The sequence below is a fragment of the Panthera tigris genome, chromosome A2 (genome assembly GCF_018350195.1).
Source record: "Panthera tigris isolate Pti1 chromosome A2, P.tigris_Pti1_mat1.1, whole genome shotgun sequence".
Taxonomy (NCBI): domain Eukaryota; kingdom Metazoa; phylum Chordata; class Mammalia; order Carnivora; family Felidae; genus Panthera; species Panthera tigris.
Genome location: NC_056661.1, coordinates 150,901,118 through 150,922,214, shown reverse-complemented (window position 1 = coordinate 150,922,214; position 21,097 = coordinate 150,901,118). Strand labels below are relative to the sequence as shown.

Below are 21,097 nucleotides of genomic sequence, written 5' to 3'. Positions count from 1 at the left end.
TTTCATTATAAGCATAATGCCTATTTATGTGAGACTTTAGGAATCTGAGGCCGTGATCAAACCATTCGAGAATAAATCAATAGGATGATTTTGGAAGAGTTAGTGAAAATAAGGAAAAGGAACCTATAAGTAAGGAAAAATAAAATTAAAACTACTAAATTCCCCATAGAAACAAATAGCTCGCAAATGTAGAAGATAGAAGAAATGACCATGATTAAGTAAATGCATAATGTGGAAAGATAAAATTACAGTGGCATATTTGTCAAACTGACCGTTTGTAACCTTAGAAGAAAACTACCTGTCTAAATACTCAGCATTTCGTGAGCAAGGCGGAGCAAGCTGACTTAAATTAAAAATAATGAACTCCAAAATCAAGGGTCTTTAGCTCTTTAAAAAAAATACCTGAATTAAAATGTATTTTAGTTACCCTTGCATCTACATAACACCCAGCGCTCAGCACGTCCCCCCGGGGATGACTTTCCGTTTCTGTCTGCTTTCCCACTTCCAGTCTTCAATATGATTTTTTCAAAAATTGAATTCAAGTTAGCATACAGTGTAGTATTGGTTTCAGACGTAGAATTTAGTGATTCATCACTTACATGTAACACCCAGGGCTCAATCCCAACAAGGGCCCTCCTTAATGCCCATCACCCACTTTCCCCACCCCCATCAACCCTCAGTTTTCTGTATTTGAGAGTTTCTTATGGTTTGTCTCCCTGTTTTTACCTTATTTTTCCTTCCCTTCCCCTAAGTTCACCTGTTGTGTTTCTCCAATTCCACATATGAGTGAAATCATGTATCTTTCTCTGACTGACTTATTTCAGTTAGCATAATACCCTCTAGTTCCATCCATGATGTTGCAAGATTTCATTCTTTTTCATCACCCAGTAGTACTCCATTGTATATGTATACACACACACACACATATATATACACAACACATCTTCTTTATCCATTCATCATTCGGCGGACATTTGGATTCTTTCCATAATTTGGCTATTGTCGATAGGCACTGCTATAAACACTGGGGTGCATGTGACCCTTCAAGTCAGCATTTTATATCCTTTGGGTAAATACCTAGTAGTTCAGTTGCTGGGTCATAGGGTGGTTCTATTTGTAATTTTTTTGAGGAACCTCCATACTGTTTTCCACAGTGGCTGCACCAGTTTGCATTCCCACCAACAGTACAAAAGGGTTCCCTTCTCTCCTCATCCTTGCCAATATCTGTTGTTTCCCAAGTTGTTAATTTTAGCCATTCTGGCAGGTGTGAGGTGGTATCTCATTGTGGTTTCTAATAGGACCTCAAAAGGCTCATGGCTTGTATTGTTGGCAGCTTTCTGAAGATGAGAATTTACTTCCTGGCTGGTGTTTGGGAGCCAGTCAACTAGCTAGTTAGGAACCTTAGGAACCCCTGTTGACTTCTTAGTGTCTGCCTTTCAGGACAGTTTTTTATTCTCTACTTGGCTCTGTGTGTTACAATTATAATGTATGTTTTTACTTTGTTTTGTTTTTTTAAGAAAGAAATAACTATAAGAGAGAGTCAGTGGCTAGTAATGGTAACAAAAGAAGAGAAATCAAAGGCCTTAAAAATGATTGGTTACTAAATATAATGGTGTAGTGGGCACATGCAATTTTTTTAGTTTTATATGCTATAGTTTATAGAGTCGGTAATATGCCGCTATATTCGGGGGGTGCAAATGAGTAGAGTCTACGGAATGGACGTAGCACAGGAAACTCCAACGTTAAAGAAGATAATGTCGCCTCAATGAAGTCTTCATTGAAGGTGAAATCCCTTATGCTAAACCTTGGGAGGTGATAAGAGTTTGCCAGGTAGAGAGATTTGGGGAAGAACTTCCATTTGCAATGGGATAGCATGAGCAAAAGATCAGTTGATTGGAACACAATGTTCCTGAGTTCAGAGAGTTATAAGTACTTGTTCCTGGCTAAAGACACATGGCACTTTTCACGCATAATCACTAATCTCAAACATGGTGGGACAGACTTTATATCCATGTCTGCAGCTGAAGAAAATAAGTTCCAGAGAAATTAAATGTATTGCTTCATTACCTAGCCCAAGTTGGGATTCAGCCTCAGGTCTGACCTACTGTAAAACTCTTACTTGTTCCTTTGTGTCAAGTTGCAACAGATACAAAAAAAATTAAGAGAAAACTAGAGCATTTTAAAATTCTAAAAGTCGATCTCCCAGCTACTTTTGATTGTAACAAATGAAAGCAGTAAAGGAATAACACAACCAACCTGAGTCCCTTTTGAACTCATGTGGCTCCACAAAATAATTGAATAAACACACCTTCACATCACTATCATATTGTAAAGGGTACTCAGACTGGTTTCCATTGAATACTTGCTTCAGTTGATTTCTTTTTTCCGTTCTCATTTCTGAATGTTTTTGTGTATGTAGATTTGAATTTGAAGTAGAAAGCCATTTTCTTTTTTTTTTAAATGTTTATTTTTGAGACAGAGAGAGACAGAGCATGAACGGGGGAGGGTCAGAGAGAGAGGAAGACACAGAATCCAAAGCAGGCTCCAGGCTCTGAGCTGTCAGCACAGAGCCCGACGCGGGGCTCTAACTCACGGACCGCGAGATCATGACCTGAGCCGAAGTCGGACGTTTAACTGATTGAGCCACCCAGGCGCCCCTAGAAAGCCATTTTCAAGAAGCCTACACATCCTTGTAAACATTAATAGGAGTCAGAGGTGAAAGGGCTACATGGTTTTAGTCAAAATGGGTTTCCTACTATATTACCAAGTCAGAACACATGAGCAAAGAACACTATGGGATATCATGTTTAAATTAAATAATCAGTGGTCATTATTTTTCTTGGGAAAGGTAAATATTCCTTAAAGCTATGATTTGGGGGGCACCTGGTTGGCTCAGTCGGTTAAGCATCCGACTTCGGCTCAGCTCAGGGTCTCGTGGTTCGTGAGTTCAAGCCCCATGTGGGGCTCTGTGATGACAGCTCAGAGCCTGGAGCCTGCTTCACATTCTGTCTCTCTTTCTCTCCCTCTCCCCTGCTGATGCCCTGTCTCTCTCAAGAATAAATAAATAAATCTTTAAAAATTAAAAAAAAAACCTATGATTTGGTTTTATTTTTTAATTATGAGACTAGATATTAACACAGATTATAAGATTGTAAGATTTCAGGTTTGACTGGGCTGATGACTAGCAAGTCAATAGGAGGGAGAAACTGTTGGTTGTTGGTCAGACCTTATGCGGATCCAGAGATTGTAGCAGAGTGGAGAGAACGAGGTCGACTGGGAGGAGTGGATGGCTAATTATTGAATTCCAGAAGAATTATAAAAGTTTGGAGGTGAAAAGAAGACAATTCCATGTCAGAAGACAAGAAGGGATAGTCAAAGTGCTATGGAGGGGGCCATGAGGCAAAATATTTATCAATAAGAGATACAATATTCCTCTGGTTCTTTTTCAGTCATACGGAAGAAGCCATCTGTAACCACCCTGCCTCTTCAACTTACTCTTTGTCCCGTCACCTTTTCACTTAGTTCATAAAATTGACTGTGTCAGAAATTATCTTATTTATGAATTTATTTATTTAGCTGTTTATTTGTTATTCTGTGACTTTGCCTGCTAAATGTAAGCACCACGTGGTCAGCACTCTAGTTCATGTTAACTTCTTGTCCCCGCCCCCCCCCCACACACACACCACATGGAACACTTCATGCTACAAAGGATGCAACTCTTATATACACAGTTTGTGAATAATTGAGTATGTTAATACACCATTTGTGACATTTCAAATATTAATATTAACATTAGTCAATATTTATAAAGTACTTAAAACAGGTCCTTGCATATAGTACAATAAATGTTTGTTATCTAAGTGAATATCTTCCTAATATGAACTAACCAATCTCCCTGAAACTAAATTAAAATCCCTTCTGATAAATAAGATAGACATTGAATTTTATATTCAGATCATCAGGTCCACGATTAATAGTTAATGCTCCTTAGCAGAACTCCTGACCGTAAGTGGTTTTGTTTGATTTTAGGGAACTTATGGGAAATTAAGTCTTTGGCCTTAACTGAATCCCTGTCTTTAGTTTATACCCAAGAAAGAGAAATGCAAAATAGTTGTCTTTCCCTTATACTTCGTGATGTATTGTTGTTCTTTTTTTTTTTTTTAATGTTTATTTATTTTGAGAAAGAGAAAGAGCGCACACATGGCAGAGAGAGAGGGAGAGAGAATCCCAGGAGGCTTGGTGCTGCAGAGCCTGCCGCGGGGCTTGATCTCACAGACGATGAGATGATGACCTGAGCCGAAATCAAGAGCCAGGTGCTCAAGTGAGCCACCCAGGCACCTCGCTCAACATTTTGTAGTTCTTGTCAGAACATATTGAACTATAATTGGCTGTTTGACAGCGTAAACCTTCTTGGAGCGCAGGCTTCGTGAGAACGAGCAACAGCTTCTCACTGGTCGTTGTTATATACTGAGAATACAGCACAATGGCTGGCGTAAGGTAGGTGTCCCAAAATGTTTAATGAAATACTGTGCTAATGGGGAGAGGAAGGAGGTATACGTTTAGAATCCACCTGAATCCTCACATCAAGACAGATCGGGCGGCTTGATAGATGCCAAAACTACCACCTATGGACAAGGTTGAAATGCCCGGTTCTTGTAAAAAGTGAAAAGCAAGAAAAGGAAACGGGCTGGAGGAGAATCCTATATAATGAAAGCAATTTAAAAGACATCAGTTTTTAAAAGTAGACGTGCCTAAGGAAGCTCGCTTGAATAAAACCCTCAAGAAATGCAAAGACGGAATGACTGTATGTTAGCGTTGGTACGGAGCCGTCGTGGGGACGGGGAACATGGTAGAAAGCCTTTGGGTATGAGTGGAAAATTAATTTATCTTCTAATTCACTAAGTTGTATACTGTGTGTAGTTGTCCGTATCTTCTGTTTTATTTTACAATAAAAAGGTCAAAAAATTACCATGTCACAGGAGCTTAGGCAAATAGATCACAAAACGTCTAGAAAGGTCTAGTGATACATAATATGTGCTGCAGAAGCATTACAAATCATCCACTGATTACTCTCGTACGTATGACGCTGCTCTAGATTCTGGCTGTTGTCTCCAGCCCGATTTCTTCAGTAAATCTCAGATCCCCTGGCTTTGACAGAGGACTGAGAAATCTGTTTAGCATGAATATTAATTCTTCTGTTGGATGCCATGTTTTGGTGATATTTTTCACCAGCAAACTGTTTACAGTGTGGCTCCTGTGGGTTGGGGCCCTAGCCTAGGTGTTTGAAACAAAAAGAGGGGGTTGGAATGATTCCTCTGCACAAAGGGCATATAAAGTATAGTTACAAAGTGAGATCCCCCCCCCCCCCCCATTTCATACACATTAAATTTCATTGACATGTTCCTTAATTCTCAACATGGAACCTCTGGACTTCCACAAACTTCAAAAAAAAAATATTTTACGGGGCATAAATGTCTTTGAATGTATTTTAACCTAAGAAGTCCAAAGGCAGAATGAATTTGTGCCCTGATAATGCTGAACAAGTCTTTAGTTGACATTAATCAAATCGTATCAGTCTCTTTTTTTTGTTTTTGTTTTTGTTTTTTTTTGGTCTTTTGCTTTTGAATAATATTAGATAAAGTGTGATACCTGTTATTTCTCAATAAAAAGAAATACTGTTTTGCAATGTATACAAATAGGGAATCAGTATGTTATACATCTAAAACTAATATAATGCTATATGTCCATATCCCTCAGTTGAAAAAGTTAGAAGTATTTCCTTGTAGTAAGTACTAAGAGTGTAGGGGTGAATTAACTTTACTGAGCAACTAATAAGCCATTTCTTAATGTTGTGGGGTTAGCTCTATGTCTACATCTTGCATTTTCATGGCAAGCCTCTCAAGTAGTTGCTATGTTGTTCCAGTGGTTGGGATTTGCCCGAGAACATTCCCAAAATTAGGTGGTGGAACTGAAGTGTGAGCCAGAGCTTCTGTCTCCAGGTCCCAGGTTGGTCCTTCCAACCAGGTCACTAAGGGGCAGATTCCAGCATCCTTGTCTTGTGTTTACACCAGACATCGAAAGCCTTTTAAAATTCTAGATCCTATTAAAATGCTAATGGACGAGGAGCCCTCTTTTTCATTCTCATCAGCTCTTTCTTTAGGGAAGAGCTGAGGATTTAATAAACTAACACCTTTCCTTTGAGTTGGTTTCTTTAACTTTCATTTCCTTTCATCTCTGAGCTTTAGATGTATTAGTGATTGAGATTAACTCAACAATAATTTCCAGACATCACCATCCCTCTATGGCAGTCTTTCACTTTACCGTTAAACCCTATGAAATTAAATCTGTCCGGGTAAGTCCAACGAAAGATGGCAGTAAGAGAAGGTGAAAATAAGGAAAAGATTCAAAAGAACGGCTGATTTAGCAATCTGCCGCCTTCCATTGTTTTATTTCCCCCAGAGCAAAAAAAAAAAAAAAAAAAAAGCTATGATCAATGCCCTTGCCTCTGCCCAGCTAGCACCTTGCTGGAGAGCAGACGGGGTTAAACATACACAGGGAGAACTTTTGCCTTTACTTGATGCTAAGGACAAATCATCAGCCGTGCAAATACCACAAGCAGGGGAACTGTTAGCCATACATGTACTAATTACTCAAGTACTGACTACAGCAGCAGGCGGCAGCATGCTAATTGGGTATTGTTTGGGAACACTTGAATTTGGGGATCACTTTAATCCTTTCCTAAACCCCCTTATTCTCTTAAATAATCTTTACTCATTTTCTCTGGCCAGAAAAAATTTAAGCTATCAAAATATAGGCTCAGGCAGCATAGTAAGCAAAACAGGAGGAGGAGGGGAAGTGAGAAGAAGAAAGATATTTTCCAACTCAAACCTAGTGCTGATCACATTTCCTGTACACAGGTCATTTCCTGTACACATGGATTTGTGTGCATTTTTCCTTCGTGCACCTAAGAAAGCTGAGATTCGCCATTTACCCCTTTCTTAAGATTCTGAATTGTCCTGAATTAATATCAGAAGCAGAGAGGGTACATTTCCATTTTAAGTCTGAAGCTCTCATCCGGTTCCTAACTCTCCTTCCTTCCTCTCAGCCCATACAACGGGTGAGCCAACTAAGACCCCTGGTGACTCAAAACAATCTTACAGTTAGGAAATTCTGGTCTGTGTGGGACTTTTGCCCTTGAAATTAAGTGATTTAACCTGCTGAAGAGAAAGCTTTTTGAAAATAAATATAAAAGTAAGAACTTAGCAATGTAAAACTAGGAATGCCAAGGTTACAATTAGCCAGTATCAGCACCTTTCTATTAATAACTGTCTGCCTGTGTTAGTCATGGAAGGAAGCATCCTTTCTATTTCTGCCAGCTGGCCATGGTTCTTCAGGGGGTTCCTAAGTCTCCTGTCCTCTCCTCCTGCTGTATGTATTACAAGGCTATACAACGATCAGCCCATTGTGTGGCCAGAAAGCTCACTCATGAACTGTGCTTTCTCAGTGGGAATTTCTGAATTTTCGCATGACTCTAATTCACAGTCTAAATGCTTCAGGTATCTGTAGATTATCGTTGAACATAAAGGCAAATTGGAAAGAAGTACATCAAAAGTTCTGAAGGTAAAAGTTAATTTACCCTCTAAGAAAACTCCAATGAAATCTCTCTGCGTCCAAAGTGGCGAAGTCACTGTGAGCAGGTTCTCGCACAGCCTTTGGAGAAAACAACAGAAGACCTCCACTTTGATTCACTTTGCACCTAACAACTTTACGTGATATTCAAATATATGATAATGTATAGCATCATGGATGCACAGGGCGGTCAACTCCAGGAAGCCTTGCCAGCCCGTAAGTCTAGACTGGCTCTTCAAGTCATTCGTGCCCAACGGAAGGCACAGGAAAAGTCTCAGAATCAATAGGAACGTTTCTGAGTGACCAGCAGTGAGGTATAGTTATAAAAATTTAGCATTAGGAGATGAACAAAGCATCTAGGATTAGATTTTAGTAAGTGATGAGGATGGCGAGTAGCTAATTAGGAGTTAAGAGTCAGTGAAAGGACCAAATGATCAAACTGTTCATTTTAATTGGTAAATGAAATACGCTTCACTCATATGATAGAGTCCCAAGTCATCGATTGAAAAAGAAATACTAATAAAGGGTAGCATTCCAATATCACAGAAAGGGAGACAGATTCACTGACAAGGATATCATCTCACAGATGATTTTGAATGAGAAATTGCAGAACAGAACGATCTCAATTCTGTGTGTGTGTGTGTGTGTGTGTGTGTGTGTGTATAGGTTTTATTGTTCACACTCAAAGAAATGTAAAAATCACTCTTCTAGAAAAACAAAATGCTCAGAGCTAATAACCACGGGTGACCATGTTGACAATTGGCTGTCACAAGTGACTTCAAGTTCCAGGGGAGCCTTTCTAATGTTGTTCTCAGATTTTTGATTCATACCAAATGTGGAGAATTTCAAATTACAACCAGTGTAATCCCTTCATTAAATCCTAGAATTTAGATGACTTTTCGATTTTATGTGAGCTTGTAAGTGTGTTTGAAATGAACCAAAGTATGCTGGCTCTACCTCTGTCTTGTGCTGCACTCTTCGGTAGACCAATGAATAATGGAACAGCGATGAGGAAATAATCATGGGAAACTAAAAAATAAGATATTGCTCATTATGACACATACCCATCTAAAGATAAAGGCAAACCATATACTGGCACAGATAATCCGTTGTGTCCATTCAGATTACCCACGTGGACTACAACACCATGGTTGTTTCTAGGAATCCTGCGTAGTTATGAAGAAGACTATAGTTACTGGCATTACCATGTGTCACCATCAGCGAGATTCATTGCGAGAGTCTAGTCAAAAACATGCCATGAAAATTCTTTGGCTTCCGTAATTCTCGAGTCGTACTTAGCAAATGATTGGGTGTGAAGTTCTTACGTGGAGAAGTGTTGTTATTTTTATCAGTGGATACCTGACTAATTGCAGAAGAACACTTCGTTGACTGACGGAGGGAAAAGATAGAATTTTGCCCAAGAGCAATGATGCAAATCTCCCTAAAATCTAACATCCTAGAAATGGAAAATGGAGCCCTGCAGCAAGGAGTTCCACAAGCCTTTCTCTCTGCCTTAGGTTGACACCACCTTCTTCTGTGTCTCTGTTTATTCCTAGAATGCAGTCCCAACAGTACCTGCAGCAGCGTCGAAAATTTGCAGCTGTCTTCCTGGCATTCATTTTCATTCTGGCAGCCGTGGACACGGCTGAAGCGGGGAAGAAAGAGAAACCAGGTAAGCAGTAGGGTTATGAAGGCAAGACTGTTTATGGATTAACATCCATCTGATCCAACTTCCTGGTTTTTGTCCTCCCTCCCTCCCTCCCTTCCTTCTTTCCAAGTATTTAGAAGAATCTAAGGGACACCCCCACCCCCATCGATCTCCCCTCCACCAGTCCTAAAATATAGATGATGATTATTAACATAATGATCATATTAGTAGCTACTCTGTACGGAACACTGACCAGCAAGTAGGTGTTTTATTTGTGTTGTCTCTCTCCCTCAAAGAGAGTCCTGCAAGGAATTTTTGTTGTATGTTATCTTAATAAAGGGGGAAACTGAAGCTCAGAGCAGTATAGCACCTTTTCTATGTCACTTCCAGTGTCAAAAATAGCAGGCTGTAGGGCTGGCAGTCTGTTTAGGTCTGTGATCCACCTCATTCATCTTACATTATTCCATCTCTACGACAGAGAAAGGAACATTGACTTGCCTTACAAGTCATTGACTAGCCTTACAAATGGCTAATCTGACAGCCATTACTTCTAACAGAATGTTTCCTGATTTTTTCGTTTCGCTGTTTTTGACCATCCTTTACAGAAGTGTTTGCTTCTAAAAGGAGCTGTCATTAAATCACTTGCACAGTCCCTAGCACATGGTAAGAGTTCAGTTAACGTTCTGTCTCCTTCAGTTTTCCTTGTCCCTTCTCTGGATCATTCGTTGAGCCAATCATCTGGCTAAGATGTATCAAGTTGCCAGTATTTACTGGACAGCGAAGAAGGAGGTAGAAAGCACAGACCTCACAACCTCACGCCCTGGAATGAGCTTTGTTAGAGGAATCAGGGTTTTCCAGGTGTTGACTGTTCTTCCTTCCTTCCTTCCAGAAAAAAAAGTGAAGAAGTCTGACTGTGGAGAATGGCAGTGGAGTGTGTGTGTGCCCACCAGCGGGGACTGTGGGCTGGGCACCCGAGAGGGCACCCGGACTGGAGCTGAGTGTAAGCAAACCATGAAGACCCAGAGATGTAAGATCCCCTGCAACTGGAAAAAGCAATTTGGAGGTAAGTCCCGCTCCTGTTGTCCTGTTGGTTAAATCGTATGCTCTGCGATAATGCTTGCATTTTTTCCCTCAGATATTTTTTGGGTTTTTTTTTTTTTTTTTTTTGAGGTTGACTGCTATTTATTTATTTATTTATTTATTTATTTATTTCGAGTAGCACTCCCCACCTCCATCACCTGTGACAACTAAAAATGTCTCAGGTATTGCCAGATGACCCTTGGGGTCAAAACAGTCCCAGATCAAGAACCACTGCTGTACCAGTCAGGACGTAAACTATATACCCTTGACCCCTCCTAAGGGTGCATCGATCTCTCTTCTTTCCTCTTCTTCTTTGATTTCTCATTCTTTTTTCCTTCCTTCCCACTTCTCTTGTTTATTCTCTTCCTTCTCCAGACCACTTTCTGTGACTTTCAGGCCTCCTCTCCGTTTCCATCTTTCTCCACCATCCACAGTGATTAATAGACTGACTTTTCAATTCCAGCAAGACTGTTTATAGCCACTTTTCACAGACTTTTCTCTCATTGACTATTGCCATGCTCCTGCTGGCCTCATCTGCCTATTTGGGAAGGAGTCCTTCAATACTTCCAACTTTTTTTGTTTGTTTGTTTTAGAGATAATGAGCAGGGGAGAGGGGCAGGAGGGAGAGAGGAGAGAGGACAGAGAGAGAGAGACACTTAAGTAGGCCCCAAGCTCAGCACGGTGCTAAAGCAGGGCTCAATCCCACGACCCTGAGATCGTGACCTGAGCCAAAATCAAGAGTCGGACGCTCAACTGACTGAGCCACCCAGGCACCCCAACACTTCCAACTTTTAAACCCACTATTGAACATCCAGATTACCTGTTTCTTCCACATTCCAGACTTTCTGTCTCTCTTGGCCATGGTAGTTCACAATGCCCCAATTGTTCTTACTGTTTGCGGAAATGTATTCTGACCTGTAAGTCAGTGAAGAAGGACAATGGGTATACTCACTGTATTTTTTTTCTTTCTCTATAACCTTTGGGGTACTTTTTATGAATGGTGGTAACTTCTATAAGGGCACTGTGAAATTCAGATACATTTGGTCTTACGTCCCCTAAAGACCCTACGGAAAGTTTTTAAAAGTATGTCTTAAAGAACGTATACCTAGACTTTATAAAGAACTCTCAAAACTAAGAATCCAATTAGAAGGTGGGTAAAAGATAGGGACAGACATTTTACCATAGGCAAAATACAGGTGGCAAATAAACAACTGAAAAAAGTGTTGAACTTCTTTTCCCTGTTAGGGAAAAGGAAGTGAAAACCAGTGAGATGTCACTGTATACTACGCATCCATCAGAATAACTAAAATTACAAATAACACCAAAGGCTAGAGAGGATGTAGGGAAACTAGATCACTCATACTTTGCCGATGGAAATGTAAAACGGTATAGCCACATTAAAAAAAAAAAAAAAGAGGATGGCAGTCTTGTTGTAAGACCAAACATCTGTTTACCATACAATGCAGGCTTCACTTTTGGCCATTTACCCTAGAAGAATGAAAACTTCCATTGCTATAAAACTCTGTACACGGATAGTAAAGAGCAGCTTTATTTATGACAGCTAAAACCTGGAAACAACCCAGATTTCCTTCAATGGGTGAATGCTGAAACCGTAATACATTCCCATCCCACCATGGGATACTACCCGGCAATAAAGAGAAACTCACTGTTGAAACACACAACTTGGATGGACACCCAGGAAATTATGCTGCGTGAAAAAAGCCAATCTCAAAAGGTTACCTACTGTATGATTCTATTTACATAACATGTGTTTGTTTGTTTGTTTGTTTAGAGTGAGAGGCAGGGCAGAGGGGAGGAGGGGGAGAGAGGAAATTTTAAGCGGGCTCCATGCTCAGTGCAGAGTCTGACAGGAGGCTCGATCCTACAACCCTGGGAACATGACCTGAGCCGAAATCAAGTCGGACGCTCAACCAACTGAGCCACCCAGGCGCCCCTACGTAACGTTCTTAACATGACAAAATTATAGAGATGGAGAATGGATGAGTGATTGCCAGGGGTTAAGGAGATCGAGAAGGGAGGAAGATGCCTAGGCTAGGGCTAGGAAAGGTTTCACCCGAAGGACTCCTGTGTTGGAGATCTTTTGTATGTTAATGGTATTGGTATTCACTCATATCTGCACATGTGGCCAAGTCGCAGGGAACTAAATGTGTGCACACATGCATGTACACAAATGAGTGCGCGTGAAATTGGCAGGGCCTGAATAACTTTTGTGGAATGTATCCCTGTTCATTTCCTGGTTGCGCCAGCGGGCTCTGGTTATGTAAGATCATCACAATTGAGGGAAATTGGCTGAAGGATCTAGGGATCTTTCTATATTACTTCTTACAACTGCATGTGAATCTATAATCCTCTCACTGCAGAAAGTGAAAAACAAAAGTGTGCCTACTTCTCTGGCACTCCTAGAGGAGCTCAAAGATTTCTGTTTGGTCCTACCCTGCCTTTAGCGGAGTGCAAATACCAGTTCCAGGCCTGGGGAGAATGTGACCTGAATACCGCCTTGAAGACCAGGACCGGAAGTCTGAAGCGAGCCCTCCACAATGCCGACTGCCAGAAGACAGTCACTATCTCCAAGCCCTGTGGCAAGCTGACTAAGCCCAAACCTCAAGGTAGGTCCCTGTCGTCATGCCCTACTTGTCATAGGCACACACTGATAGACTCCGGCAGGATCCTCAGATGTGGAAACTCCGATTTTCGAAAGGGGGATCTTAGGCGAATTACCTTCGTAGAGAGATTGAAAACACGCTGTATTTGGAGCGTCACGCCAGTGCTTTTCAGGAGGCAGCTGAGTTCAAATTGGAGTCCTTTGCACAGAAGGGGAGTGGGGGCTGGGATGGGAACAGGCTCCCAGCACAAATCAACAACTTAGCAGAATGGGCCAATTAAGACAGTTGTCATATGGTGACTATATATTCCAAGCCCTAAACTGGGGCTGCCTCCTGACAAGTATGAACACATTTATGAAGATCATGAAGCAGAAAATTTAAAATCAGATCTCTCCTAGATTATGCAACATACAGAGTTTTCATGAAGTCAGCTACTTTATTTTACATTTTTCCTTTCTCTGCTGCATAAGTTGATAGGTCCCATATTTCTTATCCTTCGTTCAGAGCCTTTATATTTTTTTTAGTTGGATATTTACCACCTTACATTTATCATGGAATTTTTAAATTATGTAGAACCATCTTCCTGTTTGCTCCCAGAAAGTTACACTCTGCTCCCATGCCGGGAAAAGTAAACCAAAACAAATATCCCAGGCGTGGTTTCGTACAAATAGAATCCCAGCTGAGGGGGGACAAGGAGGTGTTAAACTCTCATTTCACTATGGGCTGAGCTATGCCCCTCCCTCGTCAATTCAAATGTTCACGTTCTAACCCTCAGTACCCCAGAATGTGACTGTGTTAGGAGACCAGGCCTTTAAAGAGGTAAAGTTAAATGGAGATGTATGAGTGGGCCCCAGCCCAATCTGGCATACAGAAAAAGGAGATTAGGACACAGACACATACAGAGGGAAAACCATACAAAGACATAGGGAAGAGATGGCCATCTACGAGCCAACGAGACACGTCTCAGAATAAATGAACACTGCTGACAGTCGATCTCCGACCTCTGGCCTGTAGAACTCTGAGAAAATTCTCTTGTTGAAGCCACCCACTCGGTGGTACGAGGCATGGCAGCCTTCACAAATAAACACAGCATGTCTCAGGGAACTCTCATCTGTCTCCTTGGCCTCTGCCCACATTTGAGCTCTAAATGGACCTGCAGATACACACTGGTCAGATTAAATGCAAGGAGACACTCAGAAAAATGAACACGAAACCCTCATAAATGAAAATAGAAGAAAAAATGCCTCCAGAAGTCAGGATTGACTAGCTAGCTGCTAATAGGCAGAAAGGACTCATGTTATAGGCCTTTGGTCTCTGATGGAGTTGTCCATGGACATGGTTACCCACAACTGCGGGGTGGCTGGAATCTAGGATTCAGGATGCCCCCTTTCCAGATCATGGGAATCTGCTGGTCACGGTGAAAGGCATGATGTGGGGCTGGAGTCAGTGTCCGAGTGTGGGTGCCAACTTTGTAAGTGTTGCTTGTCTGGAGACAACTACACAGATCTGATGAAAATTGGTGGCCATATCTATCCAGTGAGACATTTCCAAAACCAGAAGAACTCAGAGATACAGTTTTCAAATTAATTTATTTGTAAGCCAGTCAGAGAGGGGCGCCTAGGTGGCTCAGGCGCTTAAGTGTCCAACTTCCGCTCAGGTCATGATCTCACACTTCATGAGTTGGAGCCCCATGTCAGGCTCTGTGCTGACAGCTCAGAGTCTGGAGACTGCTTCAGATTCTCTGTCTCCCTCCCTCTCTCTCTTTCTGCCCTCTCCTGTTCGTGCTCTCTCCCTCTCTCTGTCTCAAAAATAAGTAAGCATTAAAAAAAAAGCCAGAGAACCCAAATACTCAGCATAAATAGAGAGTGGGAAGGAAAAGGAATTAAAGAAGTCTCCATGCTATACCACAGTGGTTCTCCATCTGGCCTGAGCATTAGAATTTTCTCTGAGAACTTATAAAAATCCCAGTGCCCAGGCATAACCCAGACCAACCAGATCAGCATCACTACCTTTGAAAATTAAGATGTTCCTAAAAAGATTTCATTATCAGCCACAATGTAGAAATACTGCGCTAATATGAAGTTCATAGAGACCACACATAGGCATGTACACAATCTGTTTTTGTTTTTTCCCCTGGGTGAGAGAAACTTCAGTTTAATAAATAGGGGAAGAAAAAATGAGAGAAGGATTAGGTGGTAGGTGGTGGGGGGCGGTGCTGGGTAGATATGGAAAATGTTGAAAAGTTTGGAATAAATCGGACAAAGTGGGGACATGATTCACAAAGACCCTTCAGGACATTTGGTAATTCACTAGGTGAGGACTTCTTTTGGCTGGTGGATAGTTGACCTTTTACATTTTTACATTTTCTCATCCAGTGATACCTAATGAAGGTTAAAAGTTTGGCTCAGGCTTTCACTTTGAAAACTGGCGGTGAAAATATTTCAAGTTGGTAAACATTTAATTTGTTGACCTATCAAAAATTAAGCTATATGATTAATTGAAAATGGGATTAGCCTGAGTGAGTTATATATTTCACAGTACTATGTAAAGCCCAACACTGATGTGCAAAGGTGACTCGCAAATGGAAGAATACACGTGCTAGAGCATGATTTCTTCTTCCTATAATTTTGATTCCAGTTCAGTTAATATACCATGTTCTGTTAGTTTCGGGTGTACCGTATAGTGATTCAACACTTCCATACATTAGCCAATGCTCATGTAATCGCACTCCTTAATCCCCATCGCCTGTGTCACCTTCCCCACACACCCCCACCCCCACCCCCACCCCCACCTTCCTCTCTGGTAACCACCAGTTTGTTGCCTACATTTCAGAGTGGTTTTTGGTTTGTCTCTTTTGTTTCTTTGCTTGTTTTCTTTCTTAAAGTCCACATATAAGTGAAATCATATGGCATTTGTCTTTTCTCTGACTTCTTTTGCTTAGCATAATGCTCTCTGGCTCCATCTTGCAAATAGCAAGATTCCATTCTTTTTTTATGGCTGAAAAATAATCCCCATGTATATATTCACCACCTCTTTTTTTTTTATCTACTCATCAATCGATGGACATTGGTTTGCTTCCATATCTTGGCTATTGTATATAATGCTACTATATACACGTAGGGGTGCGTATATCCCTTTAAACCAGTGTTTTGGTACTCTGGGTAAATACCTAGTAGTGTAATTACTGGATCAAAGGGTAATTGTATTTGTAAGTTTTTGAGGAATCTCCATATTGTTTTCCACAGTGGCTGCACCAGTTTGCATTCCCACCAAGAGTGCAAAAGGGTTCCTTCTTCACATCCTCACCAACACTTGTTATTTCTTGTGTTTTTGATTTTAGCCATTCTGACAGGTGTGAGGTGATGATGACTCATTGTGGTTTTGATTTGCACTTCCCCGAAGATGAGTGGTGTTGAGCATTTTCCATGTGTCTGTTGGCCATTTGTATGTCTTCTTTGGAGACATGTCTGTTCATGGGTTCTGTCCATTTTTAATTGGATTATTTGTTTGTTGGGTGTTGAGTTGTATAAGTTCCTTTTTGGATACTAACCTTTTATTGGATATGTCATTGACAAATATCTTCTGCCATTCAGTGGGTTGTCTTTTAGTCTTGTTGACTGCTTCCTTTACTGTGCAAAAGCTTTTCATTTTGATGTCATCCCAGTAGTGTATTTTTGCTTTTGTGTCCCTTGCCTCTGGAGACATTATCTAGAAAAATGTTGTTATGGCTGATGTCAGAGAAATGACTGGGCTCTCTAGAACATTATTTCTATAACTGTTCTGGTACACATCTACTAGAGAATAACTTTCAGGAGGACAGGGACCTGACCTGTTTTGTTCTCCACTGTATCCCTTTTGCCTAGAACAAGGGGTAGGACATAATAGGTGCTGATTAAATGCGTGTATAACAGATAAATGCTAGAAGAAAAAAAAAGGTTTCACACATTAAACTTACAAATGTGGAAGCTGCAGTAAAGAAGTTATTTACGTAATATTTTCATTAAGTTATACAATTATAAATTATGTTCTTCCTTTCTTGAGGAAAGAATAACCCATCAGGGCTTCCTGCTATTTTAGCTCAGGACATGAACAGGAAAGAGGGAGATAGCGAACCCACTAGTTTTGAGTCAGGCACTGTGATAGGCACTTCTCATTTCAGCTTCAAAGCTGTTCTGTGCAGTGCATTGTGTTTATCCTACTTTAGATCTGAGAACGCACACGCCCAGAGAGGTTAAGCCACTTGCCTCACGTTTCACAGCTTCTAAGTGGTGATTCAAATTTAAAGTCAGACTGACACCAAAGACCCAGTGCCTTTTCAGCTGCACCATGCTTCCCCTGGGTATTATAAATTCATGAAACTTTGGTCACGTTAGATAAATCCCAGTGTCTAGGATCATTACCTTGTCTGTCATCTGATGTAACCCTGATAGAATAAGTGAGGACAGAAAACATCAGTGATTCTTCTAAATCTACTCTGTTGTTTAGGAATAGAATCAGCTCCATGTTTCCTTCTTTTGTGACTCTATTTTCCTCCTTTGTAGCCCGGTCACTGAACTCATAGCCAGAAAGTACTTTTTTCCCACCACTGTCTTTCTCATCAAACACATCATCGAGTTCTGGTCTTTTGTCTGCTTTTTTTTTCCCCATTGTTTTTTAAACATTTATTTATTTTTTGAGGGACAGAGACAGAGTACAAGCAGAGGAGGGGCTCCAGGCTCTGAACTGTCAGCACAGAGCCCGATGCCAGGGCTCGAACCCACGAACCATGAGATCGTGACCTGAGCCAAAGTCAGACGCTTAACTGACTAAGCCACCCAGGAGCCCCTGTCTGCTTTTTTAAAAAATCTGTTTGTTTCATAAAACTTGTTGGTTGGATTTCTGTCCTCTTCTGTTTTGGAAAATGGTAGTGGCTTAATATGCAAACTGCGCGACTTTCAGTGTGGAAAACATGTTCTTTAAATTTCAGAATGGAACATAAAGGTATTGGTAAGGCTGTGATTACCAGGCCTTAAACTGAGGAAACTGGAGGGTATTGTTGTGACTTGATTCCTAATAAGGCCAAAAATTTAGAAGACTTGCTGGGGAGAGAGGGCCCTTAACATCGAGAAGTGGTACCTTGAACTCTAGGAAATTACTAAATATCCCACTTGGTTTGGTTAAAAATTGCCTTAAAATTCACCACACTCCAGTCTATTGGATAGAAGTGGTTCTTCCTTTTGCTATGTCAGTATCATACAAACTCCACACTCTGGCCTTGGGACAATTTCAGTGATACTAGATATGAAGTTAGAAACTCTTATCAAAAGATTCTCTTGTGTTGGAGCCCCACTTAATCCGAGGAGAGGTTTTCGTCATCCACTTCTGTATTTTATACCCAGAAGGAGAGAGAATATCGATATTCTTGTGTAGACATAAGAATTGAAAGGTGCATGACTAGAGTATAGCTTTCTTGGGGATGGGGACAGGACTGCTCTGGGGAGGTCACTGAGTGAAAGATTATAACTGGAATCTTCTGAATTGCGGTCAGAATCGGCCAGGGATAAATTGGCGAGCTATTGTGTTGGGCACTTGAGATTTTAATTTCTTAGGAAAAGAGGTTGAGAGTATTAATTACAATTACTAATTCAAGAAACCCTGTATCTGTGAGGGTTTTTAGCTGCAGCAAGATCACTACTGTAGCTAGTTAAGCAGAAAGGGGGTTATTCAAGGGTATTATATAGCTCACTAGAATTTCCAGAAGGGCCAGAAGATTTGAGTTGGATCCAATAATATTACAGCAGAAGGCAACAGAACTAAGAGAAATGTCTAATCATGCCAAACGTGACTGATGTAGCAGAAACCCTGCTGCTAAAATTACCCACAGTTCAGCACACGTGCTAAGAACTGAACACTGGAAACACCATACCTGTGCCCTCAAAACTAGTTACGTCTGCTCCTTTCTTGCCTAAATACCCAATCTCCCCACATTTGGCCCCTTTTTTTCTGGTTGCTGACCGCTACCTCTAAGACTCAAAACGTGCCTGCTTGATGGAAACTGGGCCACATATAAAATCCTCCTGCAAGGGACTCTGGGAAATATGTCTTTAACTTTCAGAACTCTGCCTGTAAGTGTGAGAAGAGCAGCTGAAGGGGTCTTGAGTTGGTATTGAGTGAGCAGTCGGCCAGGGAGTGTGCGGGAATGTTGGAATGTGTTGAAGTACGCGACCAAACCGAACCTAACCCTTACTCGTATTGATGACATTTCTTGGAGAAGTTGCTAAGAGTATCCTCTATTGGTAGTTATCCCACTGTAAAGAGAGTTGGGTCTCTCCTTGTCGGAACCACCTCTGCGGGGATGACTGAGCTGTGGACAAGTAATAAAAAAGTAGGAACCATGGCCAGTCTGTGCTGACAGTGCTGCTTACCTGGTCAGAGCAGAGAAGCCTTCAGAGGGCAAATAACCTGTCTCTAAACCACAGTGTTTCTCAGTAGTCCCCTTGGAGAACGGGCTTACTATAGAATTAGAAGGTGGCCACCTGTGAGAGAGCTGTGGCCTTATGGGCAGACCTGTCTGAGCAGGTGCAGCCCAGTGGAGTAGGCTTCTGGTGGTAATCACTGGAGTGCAGAGGCTAAGCTGAGGCTGAGTAGGGGCTTGTGCAGAAGGCTTTCATACAAGCTGAGATTTTCCTAGGGACTGCTGCAGCTGATGTGGCCTAGTGATTATCTTAGAACATTCTAGAATCTTGACCTGTTGAAATGGAAATTATTAGCTGTTCCTATTTAAACAAGACACGTGAATAAAGGATATTGTGGGGTACCTGGGTGACTCAGCTAAGCGTCTGTCCATTTGGGTCATGATTTCATGGTTCGTGGGATTGAGCCCAATGTTGGGATCCAAGCCCTGCTTGGGATTCTCTGTCTCTCAAAAAAAAAAAAAAAAATGGAGGTATTGTGAACCCTTTTTTTTTATATTGACAGGCCAGATGACATTTGTGTCAGCCTCCAAGTTTGCCTGGCAGAAGGGTACTGTGGGACAGGCAGAGGTGGGAGCACATGAGCGGGTGTCTGTGCTACAGGTTGGTCAGGGAACAATGTCAGTCCTCCTGCTGTCCTGTCCACCAGTTCGTGCTCTGCTGTTACCAGATCCTCCTTAAATTCCCCTGCTCATGAGAACCCCAGTTCCTTTTTTTTCCTTCCTAGCTATTTCTAAAAGTTTTGCCATCTCGCTCCTCTTTTTTTGGACAGTTGCCTGGCTCTCTCTTAGGTCTGACAATTTGTCTTTAAAGATCAAAAGAACGGCAACTGTTTAAGTGCAAGACTCAGCTGTGTGCAGGGCATAGCACTTGGCAGACGATTGAAAGGGGCTCAGTAAAGGGATATTCCCAGCGTTCTCAACTCCCCCAGTGCTAAATAGATTTTTCTGTTACTGAAACTCCCAACAATTCCTTCTGGACTCTGGGCTCCGACATCCCTTAGCAATGAACATGCCCACACTCTGTGGATGAGTTTTGCTCGGCTGAGAGACTCTGTGCTATGTTAAGAGAGGTGAAAGGGAGTCTGGGACCCGCTCCCTTCTTCCTGAGACCCTGACAGGGCTCGTGGTTGCTGCCCTTGCATTTTTCCAGAAAGAGAAGCCTGGGGAACTTTGCAGGGATTTTGTTCTTCTGGATCAGAGGGAAACACTCTGATGTGGTTAGGTCTTAAGGTTTGGTTTCTTCTTTATTCTGCTGTGGAAGAGTCTGTCAACATCTGTATTTCCCATTCATGATACTGTCATCGAAGGGAGAAAGTCTAATTCTGCCCCTTTCTTATTAGAAGAACAGTTTTGTCTTCTGTAAATGAGAGTCTACAATGAATACCCCAATTAATGACAGGAAGATGTAAAAATGCTGAATAAATGTGCAGTGATTTTAAGACTGTTTCCTTCCTTCCAAATGAAATTCTTGAGGTGGGTGTTTCCCTCACTACCTTTCTGGGCAAAAGAACTATGGTGATAACAGCAGGAGTAATTATAATTAATATTTTTGGGGAGACTGATAGGTTTTGAATGCATGTTAGTACATTGCATATACCTTGTGTCATTGAATAATCACAGAAACTCTGTGAAATAGTTACTATCGTCATTCCTAATATTACA

General features: G+C 41.4%; 1 protein-coding gene and 1 long non-coding RNA gene across 4 annotated transcripts in view; one reads left to right on the top strand and one right to left on the bottom strand.

The window, feature by feature from the left end:
* The window catches only part of PTN (pleiotrophin), a 100,118-nt gene that overhangs the window by 66,032 nt on the left and 12,989 nt on the right, over nt 1–21,097 (top strand). For both annotated transcript variants that reach the window (XM_042973188.1, XM_042973182.1), the window contains exons 2-4: nt 9,186–9,301; nt 10,167–10,340; nt 12,823–12,984. In XM_042973188.1, the coding sequence (XP_042829122.1) occupies nt 9,187–9,301; nt 10,167–10,340; nt 12,823–12,984 (451 nt within the window). In that variant the 5' untranslated portion in view covers nt 9,186. The remainder of the gene's footprint in view (nt 1–9,185; nt 9,302–10,166; nt 10,341–12,822; nt 12,985–21,097) is intronic.
* Nucleotides 11,104–21,097, bottom strand: part of LOC122234961 — a 130,498-nt gene continuing 120,504 nt past the window's right edge. For both annotated transcript variants that reach the window (XR_006212975.1, XR_006212978.1), the window contains exon 4: nt 11,104–11,272. This is a non-coding gene — a long non-coding RNA (uncharacterized LOC122234961). The remainder of the gene's footprint in view (nt 11,273–21,097) is intronic.